General features: G+C 52.1%; 2 protein-coding genes across 2 annotated transcripts in view; one reads left to right on the top strand and one right to left on the bottom strand.

The window, feature by feature from the left end:
• Window positions 1-19,177, top strand: part of TRIP10 (thyroid hormone receptor interactor 10) — a 550,254-nt gene that overhangs the window by 295,645 nt on the left and 235,432 nt on the right. The window lies entirely within an intron of this gene.
• TUBB4A (tubulin beta 4A class IVa) lies at window positions 9,634-17,117 on the bottom strand. Its single transcript, XM_050770471.1, has 5 exons — window positions 16,926-17,117; window positions 16,404-16,562; window positions 15,763-15,871; window positions 15,535-15,645; window positions 9,634-11,068 (listed from the first exon to the last, which is right to left on the bottom strand). Exons 1-5 carry the CDS (start codon window positions 16,956-16,958, stop codon window positions 10,011-10,013), a joined length of 1,470 nt encoding a protein of 489 aa, XP_050626428.1. The 5' UTR covers window positions 16,959-17,117; the 3' UTR covers window positions 9,634-10,010.

The following is a 19,177-nucleotide window of genomic DNA, read 5'->3' as shown; positions in this document are numbered from 1 at the left end:
GGGTGACGTCCCCGGACAGAGGCCCTGCCCCCACCCCCTGTGAGAAACCCAGGCATCCTGCCTGCTAATTATGTTGGGGATGGGTGGGCAATAAGTAGTCAGCCTGGGAAGGCAGACCCCCAGGTCCGTCCCCGCCAGGCTGGACTGTCTCTGGTCCCCCGTATCGTGCCTCGGCCCTCGTCTCTCCTTCCCCGCTCCGCAGCAGCCAAGATTCACAATCTGTCTATTAATAAAATGCCTCCCCGTCTCTTAACTCTTTTTTCCTTGGTCCATTTGGCCTGGATGGTCACTGGTGGACCACCAGAGGGAGCCACCTGTAAAGTGGATGGTGGGGGTACCAGGGACGGCGACAAAGAGCACAAAGTACAGGCACGAGGACAGACAGACAGACACGGACAGTTGCACACTGAGGAAGTCACCAGCACAGACAGACCGAGTCCAGAACAGCCAGAGACGACAGACATGGAGAGATAGGGAGTCCTATAGCTGGATCATGGTCCCAGGCTGGGCACAGTGGCTCATGTCTGTAATCCCAGCACTTTGAGAGGCTGAGGTGGGAGGATCACTTGAGCTCAGGAGTTTGAGACCAGACTGGGAAACATGGCGAAACTCCGTGTCAACCAAAAACTACAAAAATTATAGCTGGGTGTGGTGGCACATACCTGTAGTCCCAGCTTACTCAGGAGTAAGGCCGGGTGCGGTGGCTCACACCTGTAATCCCAGCACTTTGGGAGGCCGAGGCGGGCAGATCACCTGAGGTCAGGAGAGCGAGACCATCCTGGGTAACACGGTGAAACCCCGTCTCTACTAAAAATACAAAAAATTAGCCGGGTGTGGTGGCGGGCGCCTGTAGTCCCAGCTGCTCTGGAGGCTGAGTTAGGAGAATGGCATGAACCCGGGAGGCAGAGCTTGCAGTGAGCCGAGATTGTGCCACTGCACTCCAGCCTGGGCGACAGAGTGAGACTCTACCTCGAAAGAAAAAAAAACATTTTTTTGTAGAGATGGGGTTTCGCTTTATTTCCTGGTCTGGTCTTGAACTTCTGGCCTCCAGCAATCCCCTGGCCTCGGTCTTCCAAAGTGAATGGGATTACAAGTGTGAGCTACTGTGCCCAGCCGATTTTTATTTTTTATTTTTAATTATTATTTTAGGGCCGGGCGCGGTGGCTCAAGCCTGTAATCCCAGCACTTTGGGAGGCCGAGACGGGCGGATCACAAGGTCAGGAGATCGAGACCAGCCTGGCTAATACGGTGAAACCCCGTCTCTACTAAAAAATACAAAAAACTAGCCGGGTGAGGTGGCGGGCGCCTGTAGTCCCAGCTACTCGGGAGGCTGAGGCAGGAGAATGGCGTGAGCCCGGGAGGTGGAGCTTGCAGTGAGCTGAGATGCGACCACTGCACTCCAGCCTGGGCGACAGAGCGAGACTCCGTCTCAAAAAAAAAAAAAAAAAAAAAAAAATTATTATTTTAAGAGATAGGGTCTCCCTCTCTCTGTCTCCTAGACTGGAGAGCAGTGGTACCATTATAGCTCAATGCAACTTCTAACTCCTTAGCTCAAATGAGCCTCCCACCTCAGCCTCTTGAGCAACTAGGATTATAGACACAGCCACCACACATGGTTAATTTTGTTGTTGTTTTTTGAGACGGAGTTTCGCTCTTGTTGCCCAGGCTGCAGTGCAATGGCATGATCTTGGCTCACTGCAACCTCCGCCTCCCTGGTTCAAGCGATTCTCCTGCCTCAGCCTCCCTAGTAGCTGAGATTATAGGCACCCATCACCATGTCCGGCTTATTTTTGTATTTTTAGTAGAGACAGAGTTTCACCACGTGGCCAGGCTGGTCTGGAACTCCTGATCTGAGGTGGTCCACCCACCTCAGCCTCCCGAAGTGCTGGGATTACAGGTGTGAGCCACGGCACCTAGCTTTTTTATTTTTATTTTTTATTTTTTTTTTAGAGACAGGGTCTCCATCTGTTGCCCTGGCTGGAGTGCAGTGGTGCGATCATAGCTCACTGTCGTCTGGAACTCCTGGGCTCATGTTATCCTCCCATCCCAGCCTTCCAGGGAGCTAGGACTACAGCAACGTGCCATCACACCCAGCTAACTTCTTAGAACAATTTTCATAGAGACAGCGTCTTGCTATGTTGCCTAGGGTGGTCTCAAACTCCCGGCCTCAAGTGATCTTCGTGCTTCAGCCTCCCAAAGTCCTGGGATTACAGGTGTGAGCTACAGTACCTGGCTGAGTCAGTAGCATTAATCTTCAAATCTCTCACTTGCTGGGACTCCTGCTTTTGTCCTCACTTCTTCTCTGACTCTGATCCTCTGTCTCCCTCTTATAAAGACCCTTGTAGGCCGGGCGCGGTGGCTCAAGCCTGTAATCCCAGCACTTTGGGAGGCCGAGACGGGTGGATCACGAGGTCAGGAGATCGAGACCATCCTGGCTAACACCGTGAAACCCCGTCTCTACTAAAAATACAAAAAACTAGCCGGGCGAGGTGGCGGCGCCTGTAGTCCCAGCTGCTCGGGAGGCTGAGGCAGGAGAATGGCGTGAACCCGGGAGGTGGAGCTTGCAGTGAGCTGAGATACGGCCACTGCACTCCAGCCCGGGCGACAGAGCCAGACTCCGTCTCAAAAAAAAAAAAAAAAGACCCTTGTGATTATATTGGACCCACCCAAATAATTTGCCATAATCCTCTTATCTTAAAATCCTTTACTTTTCCTGGGATGGTGGCTCATCATGCCTGTAATCCCGGCACTTAGCGAGGCTGAGGCTTGAGGTCAGAAGTTCAAGACCAGGCTGGGCAATATATCAAGATCCCGTCTCTACAAAAAAAATCTAAAAAATATCTGGGTGCAGGCCAGGTGCGGCGGCTCACGCCTGTAATCCCAACACTTTGGGAGGCTGAGGTGGGTTGATCACCTGAGGCCAGCAGTTCAAGACCAGTCTGGCCAACGTAGTGAAACCCTGTCTCTACTAAAAATACAGAGATTAGCCAGGTGTGGTGGCGCATGCCTATAATTGCAGCTACTTGGGAGGTTGAGGCAGGAGAATCGCTTGAACCTGGGAGGTGGAGGTTGCAGTGAGCCGAGATCATGCCATGGCACTTCAGCCTGGGCGACAGAGTCAGACTCCACCTCAAAAAAAAAATTAAAAATAAAAAAAAAATAAAAATAAAAAAATTAGCTGGGTGTGGTGGTGCACGCCTGTAGTTCCAGCTACTCAGCAGGCTGAGGTGGGAGGATTACTTGAGTCCAGAAGGTCAAGGCTGCAACTGAATTGTGATCATGCCGCTGCTCTCCTGGCAATTGAGTGAGACTGTCTCAAAAACAAACAGACAAAAAACTTACACTTGGCCGGACGTGGTTGCTTGCTCTTGTAATCCCGTCACTTTGGGAGGCCGAGGCTGGTGGATTGCTTGAGCTCAGGGATCCTCCCACCTCAGCCTCTGGAGACCAGCCTGGGCATCATGGTGAAATGCCATCTCTGCAGAAACACTAGCTGGCATGGTGACACATGCCTGTGGTCCCAGCTACTTGGGAGGCTGAAGTGGGAGGATCACTTGAGTCCAGGAGGTCGAGGCTGCAGTGAGCCGTGATTGTGCCACTGCGCTCCAGCTTAGGTAACAGGAGACTCAAAAAACAAAACAAAACAAAACAAAAAAAAAAACAGTTGAAACCCCCCCCCCCACAAAGCAACTGCCTCATCAAAGTTTGGGGAAATACTATTTAAAACAACAAAACAAACAAACAAAAAACCAGGCTGGGTGCGGTGGTTCACACCTAATCTCAGCACTTTGGGAGGCTAAGGCGGGCTGATCACCTGAGGTCAGGAGTTCGAGACCAGCCCCTGGCCAACATGGTGAAACCCCATCTCTACTAAAAATACAGAAAAATTAGCCAGGTGTGGCGGTGGGTGCCTGTAATCCCAGCTACTTGGGAGGCTGAGGCAGGAGAATCGTTTGAACCTGGGAGGTGGAGATTGCAGTGAGCCGAGATTGCACCACTGCACTCCAGCCTGGGCAACAAGGGCGAAACTCTGTCTCAAAAATAAATAAATAAATAAATAAATAAATAATAAAAGAAAAAAGAAAAAAAAAGGCAAATAAAAAGTCTATATACGGCCAGGCGCAGTGGCTCAAGCCTGTAATCCCAGCACTTTGGGAGGCCGAGACGGGTGGATCACGAGGTCAGGAGATCGAGACCATCCTGGCTAACATGGTGAAACCCCGTCTCTACTAAAAAATACAAAAACTGGCCAGGCGAGGTGGCGGGTGCCTGTGGTCCCAGCTACTCGGGAGGCTGAGGCAGGAGAATGGCGTGAACCCGGGAGGCGGAGCTTGCAGTGAGCTGAGATCTGGCCACTGCACTCCAGCCTGGGCGACAGAGCTAGACTCCGTCTCAAAAAAAAAAAAAAAAGTCTATATACTTCTGAGTAGTTAAGTGCCTTGTGCAAAGAAGGAGGAGGAACCCAACCCAGATCTATTCACTATGCTGCTACCTAAGTCCTTTGTATTGCTGGTCTACCACCCAGTGCTGTGCTGTGCTGGGCCTGCTGAAGTTGCTGTGGGCTAATGTCCATGCTGCTTGCCTCATGCCTCTCCTTACTCCTGGCTGCAGGGCCTAGCAAGAAGACTGGGGCTCCAGCCTGGGTCTGGTGGTCTAGCACAGAGTAGTGGACATTACTGCTTGGCTCTCCACGTGTCCCCGCTCACCTACCCTTGCCCCTGGCTTGTCTTCCTAATGCAGAGGCTGCAAAAAAACTCCTCCAAACCCTACATTTCCCAGATGCCTTTGCAGCTCCGTTTTTGGATGCAGAATGGGTTCTACCAATGAGAAATGCTCATGAGAGATTTAGAAAGTGGAAGCGAGGCAGTGTGGGCGTGTGCATATGTCTTGCCGAGAAGCAGGATTGTGGAGCTATACATTTTATTTTCATGAATTTGTGTGCTTTGTTGGACCCATTTCCAGGTCATAGTTCTGGTAACTGCCTCTTTTTTCTCCACCTTTCTCCCTATACAGGGGAGCTGCTCCTTGGTGACCCATTTCCATGGTGTCACAAGGGTCCTACCTACTCCGGGGCTGCTCAATCTGTGGTCTTATTCACACATCTTTAGCATCTCCTGAGAGCTTGTTAAAAATGCGGAGTTTTGGGCCCCACCCTGGACCTACTTACTGAATCTGAAACTGTGAGGGGGTGGGACTGAAGAAGCTGTGCTTTAGCAAGTTGTTCTACCGATTCTTTTGCACAGTAAAATTTGAGAAGCCTACGGCCCACTCTCTCAGCGTCTTCCAGTGATTTCGCAGGCACCATCAATTCTTGTATTAAGTTCTTTTCTGCTTAATATACCTAGAATGGTCCCCATATGGAACTCCGGCTGCCCGTGTCGGGGTTCTAGAGTTCAACTAGTAGGGTTTGAATTCTAGCTCACTGTTTAATAGCCATGTGACCATGGGCAAGTGACTTTGTGTGGTAAATTATAATTTTTTCCTACCTTCCTTTTTTCCTTCCTTCTTCCCTTCCTCCCTTCCTCCTTCCCTCCCTTCCTCCTTCCTTCCTTCCTTCTTTCCTTCCTTCCATCTTGCTTTCCTGTCTTCCTGCCTTCTTCTTTCCTTCCTTCTTTCTTTCCTTCCCTCCTTTCTTTTCTATCTTTCTTTTCTTTCTTTTCTTCTTTTCTTTTTCTTAAGACAGAGTGTCACTCTGTTACCCAGGCTGGAGTGTAATGGCACGATCTCAGCTCACTGCAACCTCCACCTCCCAGGTTCAAGCGATTCTCCTGCTTCAGCCTCCCGAGTAGCTGGGATTACAGGTGTGTGCCACCATGCTCAGCTAATTTTTTGTACCTGTAGTAGAGATAGGGTTTCACCATGTTGGCCAGGCTGGTCTTGAACTCCTGAACTTGTGATCTGCCCGCCTTAGCCTCCCAAAGTGTTGGGATTATAGGCGTGAGCCACCGTGCCCAGCCCTCTTCCCTTCCCTTTCCTTCCCTTTTCTCCCACAGTGTCTCACTCTGTCACGCAGGCTGTAGTGCAGTGGTGCAATTACAGCTCAGCCACTGCAGCCTTGACCTCCTGGGCCTGAGTGATTCTCCCACCTTGGCCTTCTGAGTAGCTGGGGCTACAGGTGTGCACCACCATAGCCAGTTATTATTATTATTTTGTATTTTTTGCAGAGATAGGGTTTTGCCATGTTGCCCAAGCTGGACTCAAACTCCTGGACTCAAGTAATCTGCCCGCCTTGGCCTCCCCAAATTTTGGGATTACAGGAGTGAGCCACCACACCTGGCCAAAAATTTGTAATTTCTAAAGATGGCCATGGCTCTATTGCTCTCCCTACACGCTCTTCTAGAATCTTGCCACTCTACCATCAAGAGCTGAAGTGTGGGCCGGGCATGGTGGAACATGCCTGTAATCCCAGCACTTTGGGAGGCCAAGGTGGGTGGATCACCTGAGGTCAGGAGTTTGAGACCAGCCTGGTCAACATGGTGAAACCCCATCTCTACTAAAAATACAAAAATTAGCTGGGTGTGGTGGTGGGTGCCTGTAATCCCTGCTACTCAGGAGGCTGAGGCTAGATAATTTCTTGAGCCCAGGAGGCGGAGATTGCAGTGAACCAAGATTACACCATTGCATTCCAGCCTGGGCGACAAAGGTGAAACTCTAACAAAACAAAACAAAAAACAAAACAAAACAAAACAAAACAGCTGGAGTATAGACCAGGTGTGGTGGCTCATGCCTGTAATCCCAGCACTTTGGGAGGCTGAGGCAGGAGACTAGCCTGGACGACATAGTAAGACCCTATCTCTAATCTCTACTAACAATAAGAAAAAGCCAGATGCGGTGGCACATGTCTGTAGTCCTAGCTACTCTGGAGGCTGAGGTGGGAGGATCGCTTGAGCCCAGGTGCTTGAGGTTTCAGTGAGCCATGATCATACCACTGCACTGTAGCCTGGGTGACAGAGTGAGATCCTGTCTCAAAAAGAAAAGAGTTGGAGTCTGTACCTCATCCCCTTGAACATGAACAAGCCTTAGTGAGTTCCTTGATGGTGAGTCCTGAATAAGTGACACTGTATGACTTCTGAAGCTAGGTCATAAAGATGCAATCTACTTTTCTTTTGCATTTACTTCTATCCTGCTCTCTTGGGATGTTTGCTGTGGGAGAACCCAGTGGCCATGTTGTAAGGAAGCTCAAGCAGACTATGGAGAGACCTACATGGAGAGACACTAAGGCCTTTGTTCTCCTTACTCCTGCTGAGCCCCCAGCTGATAATTGGCACTACCTGGCCAGTCAGTTGTGAGCCACCTTGGACATAGATCCCTCTACCTCCAGCTAAGATGCTCTGGCTGATGTCACGGGGAGCCTAAATGAACTGCCTCACCAATCCTTGCTCAAATTACAGATATGAGAGCAAAATAAATACCTGTTTTTGTCTTAAGCCACTAAGTTTTGGGGGATTGTTTGTTACACAGCAAAAGCTAACTGATATGCTTTTCTCTCTCTAAACCTTGGCTTGGAAGGGATAGAAGCTCAGGCCTTCCAGGGTTGGTGTGAGGCTTGCATGAAATGAGGCATGAGTCAGGCACACGAAAGAGCTTCATGTGGGTGAGCTGTGTTGTTACTCTGGCAGGATTGCCACTTGGGTGCCAGCTGAGGCTGCCATCTTCCTGGCACCCTTCCCTAGAGATTCCCCTTCCTGCCTTCCATATTTGCAAGGTGCTGCACAGAGAACAGCAATACCTCTGCCACCAAGCACCCGCTCTGTGCCCCTGAGATATCCTCAAATCCTCAGGAACAATTCTGAGGTGGGTGTGTCAGAGACGTGTGAACCAGAACAACTCCATCTTGAATAGGAGTTTGGTAAAATGAGGCTGAGACCTGAGACCTACTGGGCTGCATTCCCAGATTGTTAAGGCATTCTAAGTCACAGCATGAGATTGGCATAAGATACAGGTCATAAAGACCTTGCTGATAAAACAAGTTGCAATAAAGAAGTTGGCCAAAACCCACCAAAATCAAGATGGCTGCGAGAGTGACCTCTGGTTGTCCTCACTGCTGCACTCCCACCAGTGCCAGGACAGTTTACAGATGCCATGGCAACGCCCTCTATGGTCTAAAAAGGGAGACATGAATAATCTACCCCTCGTTTAGCATATCATCAAGAAATAACCATAAAAATGGGCAACCAGCAGCTCTCGGGGCTGCTCTGTTTATGGAGTGGCCGTTGTTTTTTCCTTTTTTTTTTTTGAGAGTCTTGCTCTGTCCCCCAGGCTGGAGTGCAGTGGTGTGATCTCGGCTCACTGCAACCTCTGCCCCCCAGGTTCAAGTGATTTTCCTGCTTCAGCCTCCCACGTAGCTGGAACTATAGGTGCCCGCCACCACACCCAGCTAATTTTTGTATTTTTAGTAGAGATGGAATTTCACCGTGTTGGTCAGGCTGGTCTCTCCTGGCCTCAGGTGATCCGCCCACCTCGGCCTCCCAAAGTGTTGGGGTTACAGGAGTGAGCCACTGCACCTGGCTCCTTTATTATTTTTGAGATGGAGTGTCACTCTGTTGCCAGGCAGGAGTGCAGTGGCGTGATCTTGGCTCACTGCAACCCCTCTGCCTCCCAGGTTCAAGCGATTCTCCTGCCTCAGCCTCTGGAGTACCTGAGACTACAAGCGCCCACCACCACGCCTGGCGAATTTTTTTATTTTTAGTAGAGATGGGATTTTGCCATGTTGATCAGGCTGGTCTCCCCTGTCCTCAGGTGATCTGCCTGCTTCGGCCTCCCAAAGTGTTGGATTACAGGTGTGAGCCACTGTGCCCGGCTCCTTTACTTTCTTAATAAATGTGCTTTTACTTTATGGACTTGCCCTGAATTCTTTCTTGTGTAAGATCCAAGAACCCTCTCTGGGGGTCTGGATCGGGACCGTATTCCTGTAACAGTTGTGAGAGGATCCTGGGGGGAAACACATGATCCCATTTTACAGGTGGGAAGACTGAGGCTCAGAGAGGGCAAATGGCTTAGTCAACACCTCAGCACTAGTGGGTGGCCTAGCCTGGCCTGTCTGATCCCTCCCCACCCAGAGATGAGATGTCATTGGTACCCTCCTCCATCCTGTAGAGAAAAGCTGGCATTTGCTCTAAGAGAGGAAAGAGGAATTCGGCAGAAACATCCAGGACAACAATCAATTTATTTATTGAGGGCAAGGCAGGGATGCGGGAAGGGAGGGCAGGGGCAACCTCTCCTCCTCACAGGAACCGGGCCTTGTTTCTCTCCCAGATAAGCTAAGGTCGGCAGGGGCTGAGGGGAGTGAGGCAGGGAGGACGCATATGGGGCCTGTGGGAGCCAGGAGAAGCAGGGGTCAGAGGTAGGAGCTGGGGCTGTGGGGAGTGGAAGGTGAGGCAAGTTCAAAGGTGAACTGCAGCTCGGAGGGAGGGGTCCAGTGCAAACCAGGACTTACAGGTGTAGAGGTAAAATGGGACTCATGGGGGTGAAAGAGAAGTTGGGGTCAGAGGGGATTCAGAGGTCAAAGAGAAGTTGAGGTCAGAGGTAGGAGCTGGGGCTCTGGTGATGGGGTTAAAGGTGAGGCAAGGTCAGAGGTGAAGTGCAGCTCAGAGGGAGGGGTCAAACATAAACCAGAACTTCTAGGTCTAGAGGTAAAATGGGATTCATGGGGGGCAGGGGTCAAAGGTGAAGCAGAGGTCAGGGGTGAAGGAGGACCCGCAAAGTTAAAGGCGCGTTCCCAGAGTCAGAAGGGTGAAGCGGGGCTCCTCCTGGGAATGTCAAGGTTGGAAGAGCTCAAGAGGGTCAAAGATAAATTGGGGCTCAAGGGTCAAAGGGGAGCCAGGGTTGGAGATGAAGTAGCCAGAGGTAAAGCGAGCTCCAAAGGTATTGTTAGGGTCAGGGCCAAGTCTTACGGTTGCGGGGAAGTCAGGCTTGGAGGGAAAGTGGGGCTCCAGGGGTCAGAGATGGGGGGCCTAGGGGGTCAAAGGTCAGAAGCCTCAAGGGGAAAGATGGGAAGCGATGGGAGCAGCCTAGGCCACCTCCTCCTCCGCCTCCTCCTCGAACTCGCCCTCCTCGGCAGTGGCATCCTGGTACTGCTGGTACTCAGATACCAGATCATTCATGTTGCTCTCGGCCTCGGTGAACTCCATCTCGTCCATGCCCTCGCCCGTGTACCAGTGCAGGAAGGCCTTGCGCCGGAACATGGCCGTGAACTGCTCGGAGATGCGCTTGAACAGCTCCTGGATGGCCGTGCTGTTGCCGATGAAGGTTGCAGCCATCTTCAGGCCGCGGGGCGGGATGTCGCACACAGCCGTCTTCACGTTGTTGGGGATCCACTCCACGAAGTAGCTGCTGTTCTTGCTCTGCACGCTCAGCATCTGCTCGTCCACCTCCTTCATGGACATGCGGCCCCGGAACACGGCGGCCACGGTCAGGTAGCGGCCGTGGCGCGGGTCGCACGCGGCCATCATGTTCTTGGCGTCGAACATTTGCTGGGTGAGCTCAGGCACCGTCAGGGCCCGGTACTGCTGGCTGCCCCGGCTGGTCAGGGGCGCGAAGCCAGGCATGAAGAAGTGCAGGCGAGGAAAGGGGACCATGTTGACTGCCAGCTTGCGCAGGTCGGCGTTCAGCTGGCCCGGGAAGCGCAGGCAGGTGGTGACCCCGCTCATGGTGGCCGACACCAGGTGGTTGAGGTCCCCGTAGGTGGGGGTGGTCAGCTTGAGGGTGCGGAAGCAGATGTCGTAGAGCGCCTCGTTGTCGATGCAGTAGGTCTCATCCGTATTCTCCACCAGCTGGTGCACGGACAGCGTGGCGTTGTAGGGCTCCACCACCGTATCCGACACTTTGGGCGAGGGCACCACGCTGAAGGTGTTCATGATGCGGTCCGGGAACTCCTCGCGGATCTTACTAATGAGCAGCGTGCCCATCCCAGACCCCGTGCCACCTCCCAGCGAGTGGGTCAGCTGGAAGCCCTGAAGGCAGTCGCAGCTCTCGGCCTCCTTCCGGACTACATCCAGGACGGCGTCCACCAGCTCCGCGCCCTCCGTGTAGTGCCCCTTTGCCCAGTTGTTGCCGGCTCCGGATTGGCCTGGAGAAGGAAGGGGAGGGGACAAAGCGCAGGCAGTTATGGGGAGCCCCCACCCTCGACCCTGTCTCTCCACCACCTGGAGGAATACTAGTAGCTATCAAAAATAATAACAATTAGCCAGGTGTTGTGGCAGGCACCTGTAGTCCCAGCTACTCGGGAGGCTGAGGCAAGAGAAACACTTGAACCTGGGAGGAGGCTGCGGTGAGCCGAGATCGAGCCACTGCACTCCAGCCTGGGCAACGGAGTGAGACTCCATCTCAAACACACACACACACACACACACACACACACACACACACACACACACACACACACAACACCCTCCTGCCCCCACCACCAAAAAAACAAAAAACAAAACAAAAAACCAAGACTGGGCATGGTGGCTCTCAAGCCTATAATCCCAACACTTTGGGAGGCCGAGGCGGGAGGATTGCTTTGCTTGAGTTCAGCAGTTCAAGACCAGCCTGGGCAACATAGTGAGACCCTGTCTCTAAATATATATATATACACATATATATATATATATAAGCCAGTCATGGTGGTGGCATGCCTATAGTACCAGTTACTAGGGAGGCTGAGGTGGGAGACTGCTTGAGCCCAGGAGTTGGAGGCTGTAGTGAGCTATGATCACACCACTGCACTCCAGCCTGGGAGCCAGAGCAAGACCCTGTCTCTAAAATAAATAAACAACAATAAAAATATTAATAATTAACATTATTATTATCATTTCCAGGCAAGGTTTTGGTATGTTGCCCAGGCTGGAGTACAGTGGTGCAATCATGGCTCACGGCAGCCTTGACCTCCTAGGTTCAAGTGATCTCCTGCCTCAGTCTTCTGAGTAGCTGGGACTACAGGCTTATGCTACCAGATCTGGCTAATTTTTTTATTTTTATTTTTTTGTAGAGGTGGGGTTTCATCATGTTGCCCAGGCTGGTCTTGAACTCCTAAGCTGGAGCAATCCACCTGCCATGGCCTCCCAAAGTGCTGGGATTACAGGTGTGAGCCACCATACTTGGCCTGTGTTTTCTTGTTAATCATGTTGTCTGTAAGCTCACTTGGAATGCAAGCTCCATGAGGAAAAGAATCAGTATTAGAATATTGGCCGGGTATGGTGGCTCACGCCTATAATCCCAGCACTTTGGGAGGCCGAGGCTGGCGGATCGTGAGGTCAGGAGATCGAGACCATCCTGGCTAACATGTGAAACTGTGTCTCTACTAACAACAGAAAAAAATTAGTCGGATGTGGTGGTGGGCGCCTGTAGTCCCAGCTACTCGGGAGGCTGAGGCAGGAGAATGGCGTGAACCTGGAAGGTGAAGCTTGCAGTGAGCCGAGATAGCGCCATTGCACTCCAGCCTGGGCGACAGAGGGAGACTCCATCTCGAAAGGAAAAAAAAGAATATTGGCCAGTATTACTGTGAACAGCTAACGTTTTCTTTCACCCCTTGTCTGTTTCCACCTTGGTTCAGCTCCAGCATTGCCCTCCTGGATAAGTTCAGTTCCCTCTGTCCTGGTCCCCTGGCTCCTATCCTCATCCCCCAGTCTGTCCTTTCCACAGTACCCACAAGACGACACCTGAGAGCACCTGAGTTAAGTCCTGTCCCTCTTCTGCCTACAGCCCTCCAGGGCTCCCACCTGCCTTGGGGTCAAAGCCCAAATCCTCCCTGCAGGCGACAAGGCCCTGCCCGACCTGTCCCATCCTCTCCCTCACTCTGCTTCAGCCACAGTTGTTTCTTCAGCTTTCCAGGTGTGGTCCTGCCCTGGGGCCTTTGCACTAGTTGTTCCGGCTGCCTAGGCGGCTTTCCCACCAGGTATTCACACGACTTTTTCCTCACCTCCTTCAGGTCTCAGCTCAATGCCACATCCTCAGAGAAGCCATCTCTGGTCACCCCCACCCTCCTTCTCCCCAGCCTGGTGGTTTGGACTCCAGCTTCTCAGGACTGACAAGACAAACTGTGTGACCTTGGACGAGTGACTTCCCCTCTCTGATCTGTTGGAAGATTTCAAAACATAATGATGCCGTTCTGTGGCCGTGGCCTATAATAGGTCCTTGGGAAATGGCTGGGTGAAATCAACATGAAATGAGATTGGCCAAAGGATGTGAGTGATTTCAGGAGGACCACAGAGGGTTTGCAGTTGGGCCAAGAGAATCTGTGGTCTCTGGGTGGCCAGGGGGTGGGAGGAGCATTAAAAGTGTGGACTCAGACTGGGCGCGATTGCTCACGCCTGTAATCCCAGCACTTTGGGAAGCAGAGGCAGGCGGATCATCTGGGGTCAGGAGTTCGAGACTAGCCTGGCCAATATGGTGAAACCCCGTCTCTATTAAAAATACAAAAAATTAGCTAGGTGTGGTGGCACGTGCCTGTAGTCCCAGCTACTCGGGAGGCAGGAGAATCGCTTGAATTGGGAAGGTGGAGGTTGCATCACTGCACTCCAGCCTGGGCAACGGAGACTCTGTCTCAAAAAACAAAACAAAACAAAATGTGGACCTAGTAGTCAGACCCTCTGGCTCCTGGCAGCCTCACCGGCTTGCGGTGTGACTTTCTGCATGTCACCTACTGTCTCTGTGCCTGTTTTCTCACCTGTAAAATGGAAGCAAGAGGCGAAGGGGAGGAAAAGATTCAGAGAGATAGGACAGGTCCTGCATTTAGCACATCTTAGATGCTGGGAGTATTGGAGGCGGGTGGAGCCAGGGCCTGAGGCCAGGGTGGGGACATGCAGCCAGCTGGAGCCAGGAAAGCTTCCCCGGAAGGATGGTCCCAGGGTGTGGACGCCTCACTATCTTCACATATGCTGTTCCCTCCGTCTTAAACATCTTTCCTCCCTTCAATGCCCTTTGGCTAGTCCAAATCCTACACACATTCTAGACTGCAGATAGTAATGAAAACAATGACAAATGCTTATTTACCTCTTTCTCTGTGTCAGGCATTGTTCTAAATTCTTTACATATATTAATGGCTTTAGGCCTCACTTTTTTTTTTTTTTTTTTTTTTTGAGACGGAGTTTCACTCTCGCCCAGGCTGGAGTGCAGTGTCGTGATCTTGGCTCACCACAACCTCTGCCTCCTGGGTTCAAGCAATTCTCCTACCTCAGCCTCCCGAGTAGCTGCGATTACAGGCATCGGCCACCATGCCTGGCTAATTTTGTATTTTTAGTAGAGACGGGGTTTCTCCATGTTGGTCAGGCTGGTCTCAAACTCCCGACCTCAGGTGATCCACCCATCTCGGCCTCCCAAAGTGCTGGGATTATAGGTGTGAGCCACTGTGCCCACCCTAAGCCTCACTATTCTAATAGTTAGCATTTTAGAATCCTTGTTTTATTTGATCTTTTTAAGAGGTAGGGTCTCACGCCATCGTTCAGGCTGGAGTGCAGTGGCACCATCATAGGTCACGGCAGCCTCGACCTCCCAGGCTCAAGTGCTCCTCCTACCTTAGCCTCACGAGTAGCTGTGGTTGCAGGTGCATACCACCTCACTCAGCTAATTAGAATTTTTTTTCTTTTTGTAGAGACGGGGTCTCGCCATGGTGCCCAGGCTGGTCTCGAACTCCTGGCCTCAAGCTCTCCTCCTGACTTAGCCCAAAGTCCTGGGTTTACAGGCATGAGCCACCATGCCCAGTGAAATCCCTGTTTTAAAGACGAGGAGGCCGGGCAAAGTGGCTCATGCTTGTAATCCCAGCACAGCTGAGTTGAGTGGATCATTTGAGTCCAGGAGTTTGAGACTAGCCTGGGCAACACAGAGACCCACCTCTCTACAAAGACTAAAAAATTAGCTGGATGTGGTGGTGCACTGTAGTCCCAGTTACTTGGGAGACTGAGGCAAGAGGACCACGTGTGCCGGGAGGTGGAGGCGACAGTGAGCCGCGATCATGTGACTGCACTCTAGCCTGGGTGACAGCAGGACAGACAGACCTTGTCTGAAAAAAAAAAAAAAAGAGGATTTTGAGGCCCAGAAAGGCTGAGGAGCCCAACCTAAGTTATCCATCTGAATCAACCCCTGGCTGAGCTTTACTTATTTATCTCCTTTGTGGCCTATCAGCTCACATATCCACCAGAATGTGAGCTGCACTGGGGCAGACAGGGAGCTCTGTCTATTTGATTCTTCCCTGTATCTCCAACTTCTAGAACAGGGCCTGGTATGCAGTAAGTGCTCACCATTTGTTGAATGCATGAAGTGGCAGAATTGGGATGTGCACCCAGGCAGTCTGGTTCCGGTTCAGACTGTTGAATTAAAATGCCACCTCCTCCAGGAAGCCTTCCCTGAACCCCTCTCTCTGTATCCACCCTCCCCAGGGCTCTCACAGTGGCCCGAGCGACCCCCCCATCACAGCCCTGGATGCAGGGCTGGTGGCTGATGCGCTCCCTGTCCAACCTCTCTCTGGTCTGTGGGCTCCGGTGGTGGCTGTTGACTCAGTGGTGTTAGCAAGAATAAGGAGGTTTTCCAGCCTCTGCTCCCTGCTGGGGGACTCACCAAACACAAAGTTGTCGGGCCGAAAGATCTGACCGAAGGGGCCGGAACGGACAGAGTCCATGGTGCCGGGTTCCAGGTCCACCAGCACCGCTCTGGGGACATAATTCCCTCCTGCAGGGAAACAGATGGAGGGCAGTTTGGTGCGTGCCAGGAACCACAGGCGCCCGGTAGCATCCTGTTCCCTCCCAGCTGCCCCTCCCCACCTGGAAGGGGCCTCCTTCGCCCTACCTGTGGCCTCGTTGTAGTACACGTTGATCCTCTCCAGTTGCAGGTCACTGTCCCCATGGTATGTGCCTGTGGGGTCGATGCCATGTTCGTCACTGATAACCTCCCAAAACTAGAGAGAGAGGTGGTCGGAAGAGTTGAGAGAGGGGAAGCCGGTGGCCAGGCGGAAGAGTACCGCCAGCCCCCAACTACCTCCCCAGCTGCCACCTCTCCCCCAGCAAGGTGAACGGGGGACCTAGAGGCATGGTGTCGGGGCGAGGATGAGGCAGCAAGAAGGAACGGTGGGGGCGGGGTGCAGCCGAGTCAGCACCCAGCGGGGCCGGCTGGTGCCAGCGCACCCAGGCTGCAGCCCGGAGGAGGCATGGGGGTTCTTTGTGCGTGAGGAGGGGACAGTGGCCCAGCTGTGGGCCCAGCTGTGACAGGCGGACAGAAGGCTGGCTCCCACTCTCCGCAGCCTCTTTGTTCCCAGCCTGGCCCTGCCACCCCCACCCCGCGACCCTTCCCCCACGGGCCCTGGGACGCGCTGGCCTCCTGGGGACCTCATTCCTCTCCAAAGGCTCCCAGGTTGGGGGGTGCTCCGGGGACCGACCCCGCGCCGCTCCTCGGGGTCGCTGCTTCCTCCCCGGGCCCCGTCCCTCTCGAACCTTGGCCCCGATCTGGTTGCCGCACTGGCCGGCCTGCAGGTGCACGATCTCCCGCATGGCGGTGGCGCTGAGGGTGGACGCGGCGGCGGTGGCGCGAGCGCGGGGAGCTGCGGCGGCGGCGCGGGTGGAAGATGCGGCGGAGACGGCGGAGCACGGTCCCTGCGCCCCCGGGAGCCGCTATATGAGCGGGCGGGGCACGCGTCACGGCCGGTCACCCTCCCGCTCCGCCCCTTGGTCCCGCCCCGGGATGATAGAGGGGGCTGGGGTGGGGGGAGGTGGTGCAGGGACCTCCCTCCCCAGCGGCCTCCTGGAGGTGTCCGGGACCCCACGTACTCCGACCCCTGCCTTGTGGGTGAGGCCCCTTAGGGCTCCACCAGTGCCTTCTCCACCGTCCCAGCCCCCAGCCAGGCTTGACCACCCGCAGAAATTGGGCGGAGGAAGGGAGGGGAGCGCCTGGTAAACAGGCATCTGAGAAGTCCTGCCCCTCCCCCTTAGCCTCCACCCTCCTGTCCCAGGCTTTGCCTCAGTTTCTCGGTCCGCAGCCCCTCTTCTCATTCTACTTAGACTGCATTCGCCAGAATCCTTGCATTAACCGCGAGCCCTCCCAGTGGGGCTGGGCTGGGGGCTCCGGAGCGGAGATATGGTTTGCAGGTTGGGTCCCGGAGGGCTTGTCCTGAAGCTGCATAGTAAAACCACGATTTTCCTCCCATGACTGGGTGCAGATGCTGGTGGGCTCCCCTGGTACACCTCTACTGGGCATTGAGCTCGTCCCAGGTGGGTCAGCCCCAGCCTGGCCCAAGGAGGAGAGTGGAGGAGTAAGACAGCTGGGTTACATATTGGGAGGGGATAGTGAGTCGCCAGGGCTGCCTCGCTCTCCCAAAATAACGCCACTCCTCTCCAGTATTATAATATATCTATATCTGTATCTATATCTATATATCTATATCTATATCTGTATCTATATATCTATATCTGTATCTGTATCTATATATCTATATCTATATCTGTATCTATATATCTATATCTATATCTGTATCTATATATCTGTATCTATATCTATATCTATATCTGTATCTGTATCTATATATCTATATCTATATCTATATCTGTATCTGTATCTATATATCTATATCCATATCTATATCTGTATCTATATATCTGTATCTATATCTATATCTGTATCTATATATCTATATCTATATCTATATCTGTATCTATATATCTATATCCATATCTATATCTGTATCTATCTATATCTATATTTATATCTGTATCTATCTATATCTATATCTATGTCTGTATCTATATATCTATATCTATGTATCTATCTGTATCTATATCTATATCTATATCTATATATCTGTATCTGTATCTGTATCTATATCTGTATCTATATCTATATCTATATCTATGTCTGTATCTGTGTCTATATCTATATCTATATCTATATCTAAATCTATGTCTATATCCATATCCTTTTGCTGTTTTTTTTCTTTGAGACGGAGTTTCACTCTTGGTGCCCAGGCTGGAGTGCGATGGCGCGATCTCGGCTCTCTGCAACCTCTGCCTCCCAGGTTCAAGTGATTCTCCTGCCTCAGTCTCCTGAGTAGCTGGGATTACAGGTGTGTGCCACCACGCCCTGCTAATTTTTTTGTATTTTTAGTAGAGGCAAGGTTTCTCCATGTTGGTCAGGCTGATCTCAAACTCCTGACCTCAGGCCATCTGCCCACCTCTGCCTCCCAAAGTGCTGGGATTACAGGTGTGAGCCACTGCGCCCAGCCTATATATATATATACATATATATATATATATATATATTTTTTTTTTTTTGAGACAGGGTCTTGCTCTGTCCCCTAGGCTGTGGTGCAGTGGCATGCTTAGAGCTCACTGCAGCCTCAATGTCCTGGACTCAAGCAATCCCCTCACCTCAGCCTCCCAAGTAGCTGGGACTGCAGGTGCACGCCATCACGCCTGGCTAATTTTCAAGACTTTTTGTAGAGATGGGGTCTTGCTATGTTGTCCAGGCTGGTCTCCGACTCCTGAGCTCAAGGGATCCTCCCACCTTGGCCTCCCAAAGTGCTGGGATTCCAGGCGTGAGCCTGGAATTGTATTTTATTCCAGTGTTCAGTATTATAATTTATTACACACCATATATCCTGCCTCTGCATTTCCTGTAACGTTAGGTATATGACCTTGCCCTCGTGCTCCTCTCTGTGTCTGAATTTCACATTTGCAAGCTGGGGTGGTGAAGAAGGCCCACCCTCCAGGGTCTGATGATGCGAGACCCAGTTAAGAACATGGTGCTAGTCTCCCCTTCCGCAGAGTCAACAATAAATTGTATCTTTCACGAGTCTATTATCAGAGGCTGGACTGGACTTCCTGTGCTGCCTCTCATGTGAAGGTCAGGCCTCCTGGGGCTGCTTCCTTGGACAGCCTCCAGTCCCACCCTCCCAGGAAGTCTCCTCCTCACCTCCCGTCCTTGACTTCCGCACTCAAGGACTTTGGTGTATTGCTGGTGGGGGGTGGGGTAAGCCATCCTGGCCATGTGGTTGGGATGTCACATTTGCCATGGCCACTAATTTTTTTTTATTTTTTTTGAGACAGAGTCTTGTTCTGTCACCCAGGCTGGAGTGCGGTGGTGCCATCTCGGCTCACTGCAACCTCAGCCTCCTGGGTTCAAGCCATTCTCCTGGCTCAGCTGCCCCAGTAGCTGGGATTACAGGCGCACACCACCATGCCCAGCTAATTTTTGTATTTTTAGTAGAGACGGGGTT

Source organism: Macaca thibetana, chromosome 19 (genome assembly GCF_024542745.1).
Source record: "Macaca thibetana thibetana isolate TM-01 chromosome 19, ASM2454274v1, whole genome shotgun sequence".
In the NCBI taxonomy this organism is placed as follows: Eukaryota; Metazoa; Chordata; class Mammalia; order Primates; family Cercopithecidae; genus Macaca; species Macaca thibetana.
The sequence above is the reverse complement of the archived record's forward strand: the minus strand, read 5'-3'. Positions and strand labels throughout refer to the sequence as shown.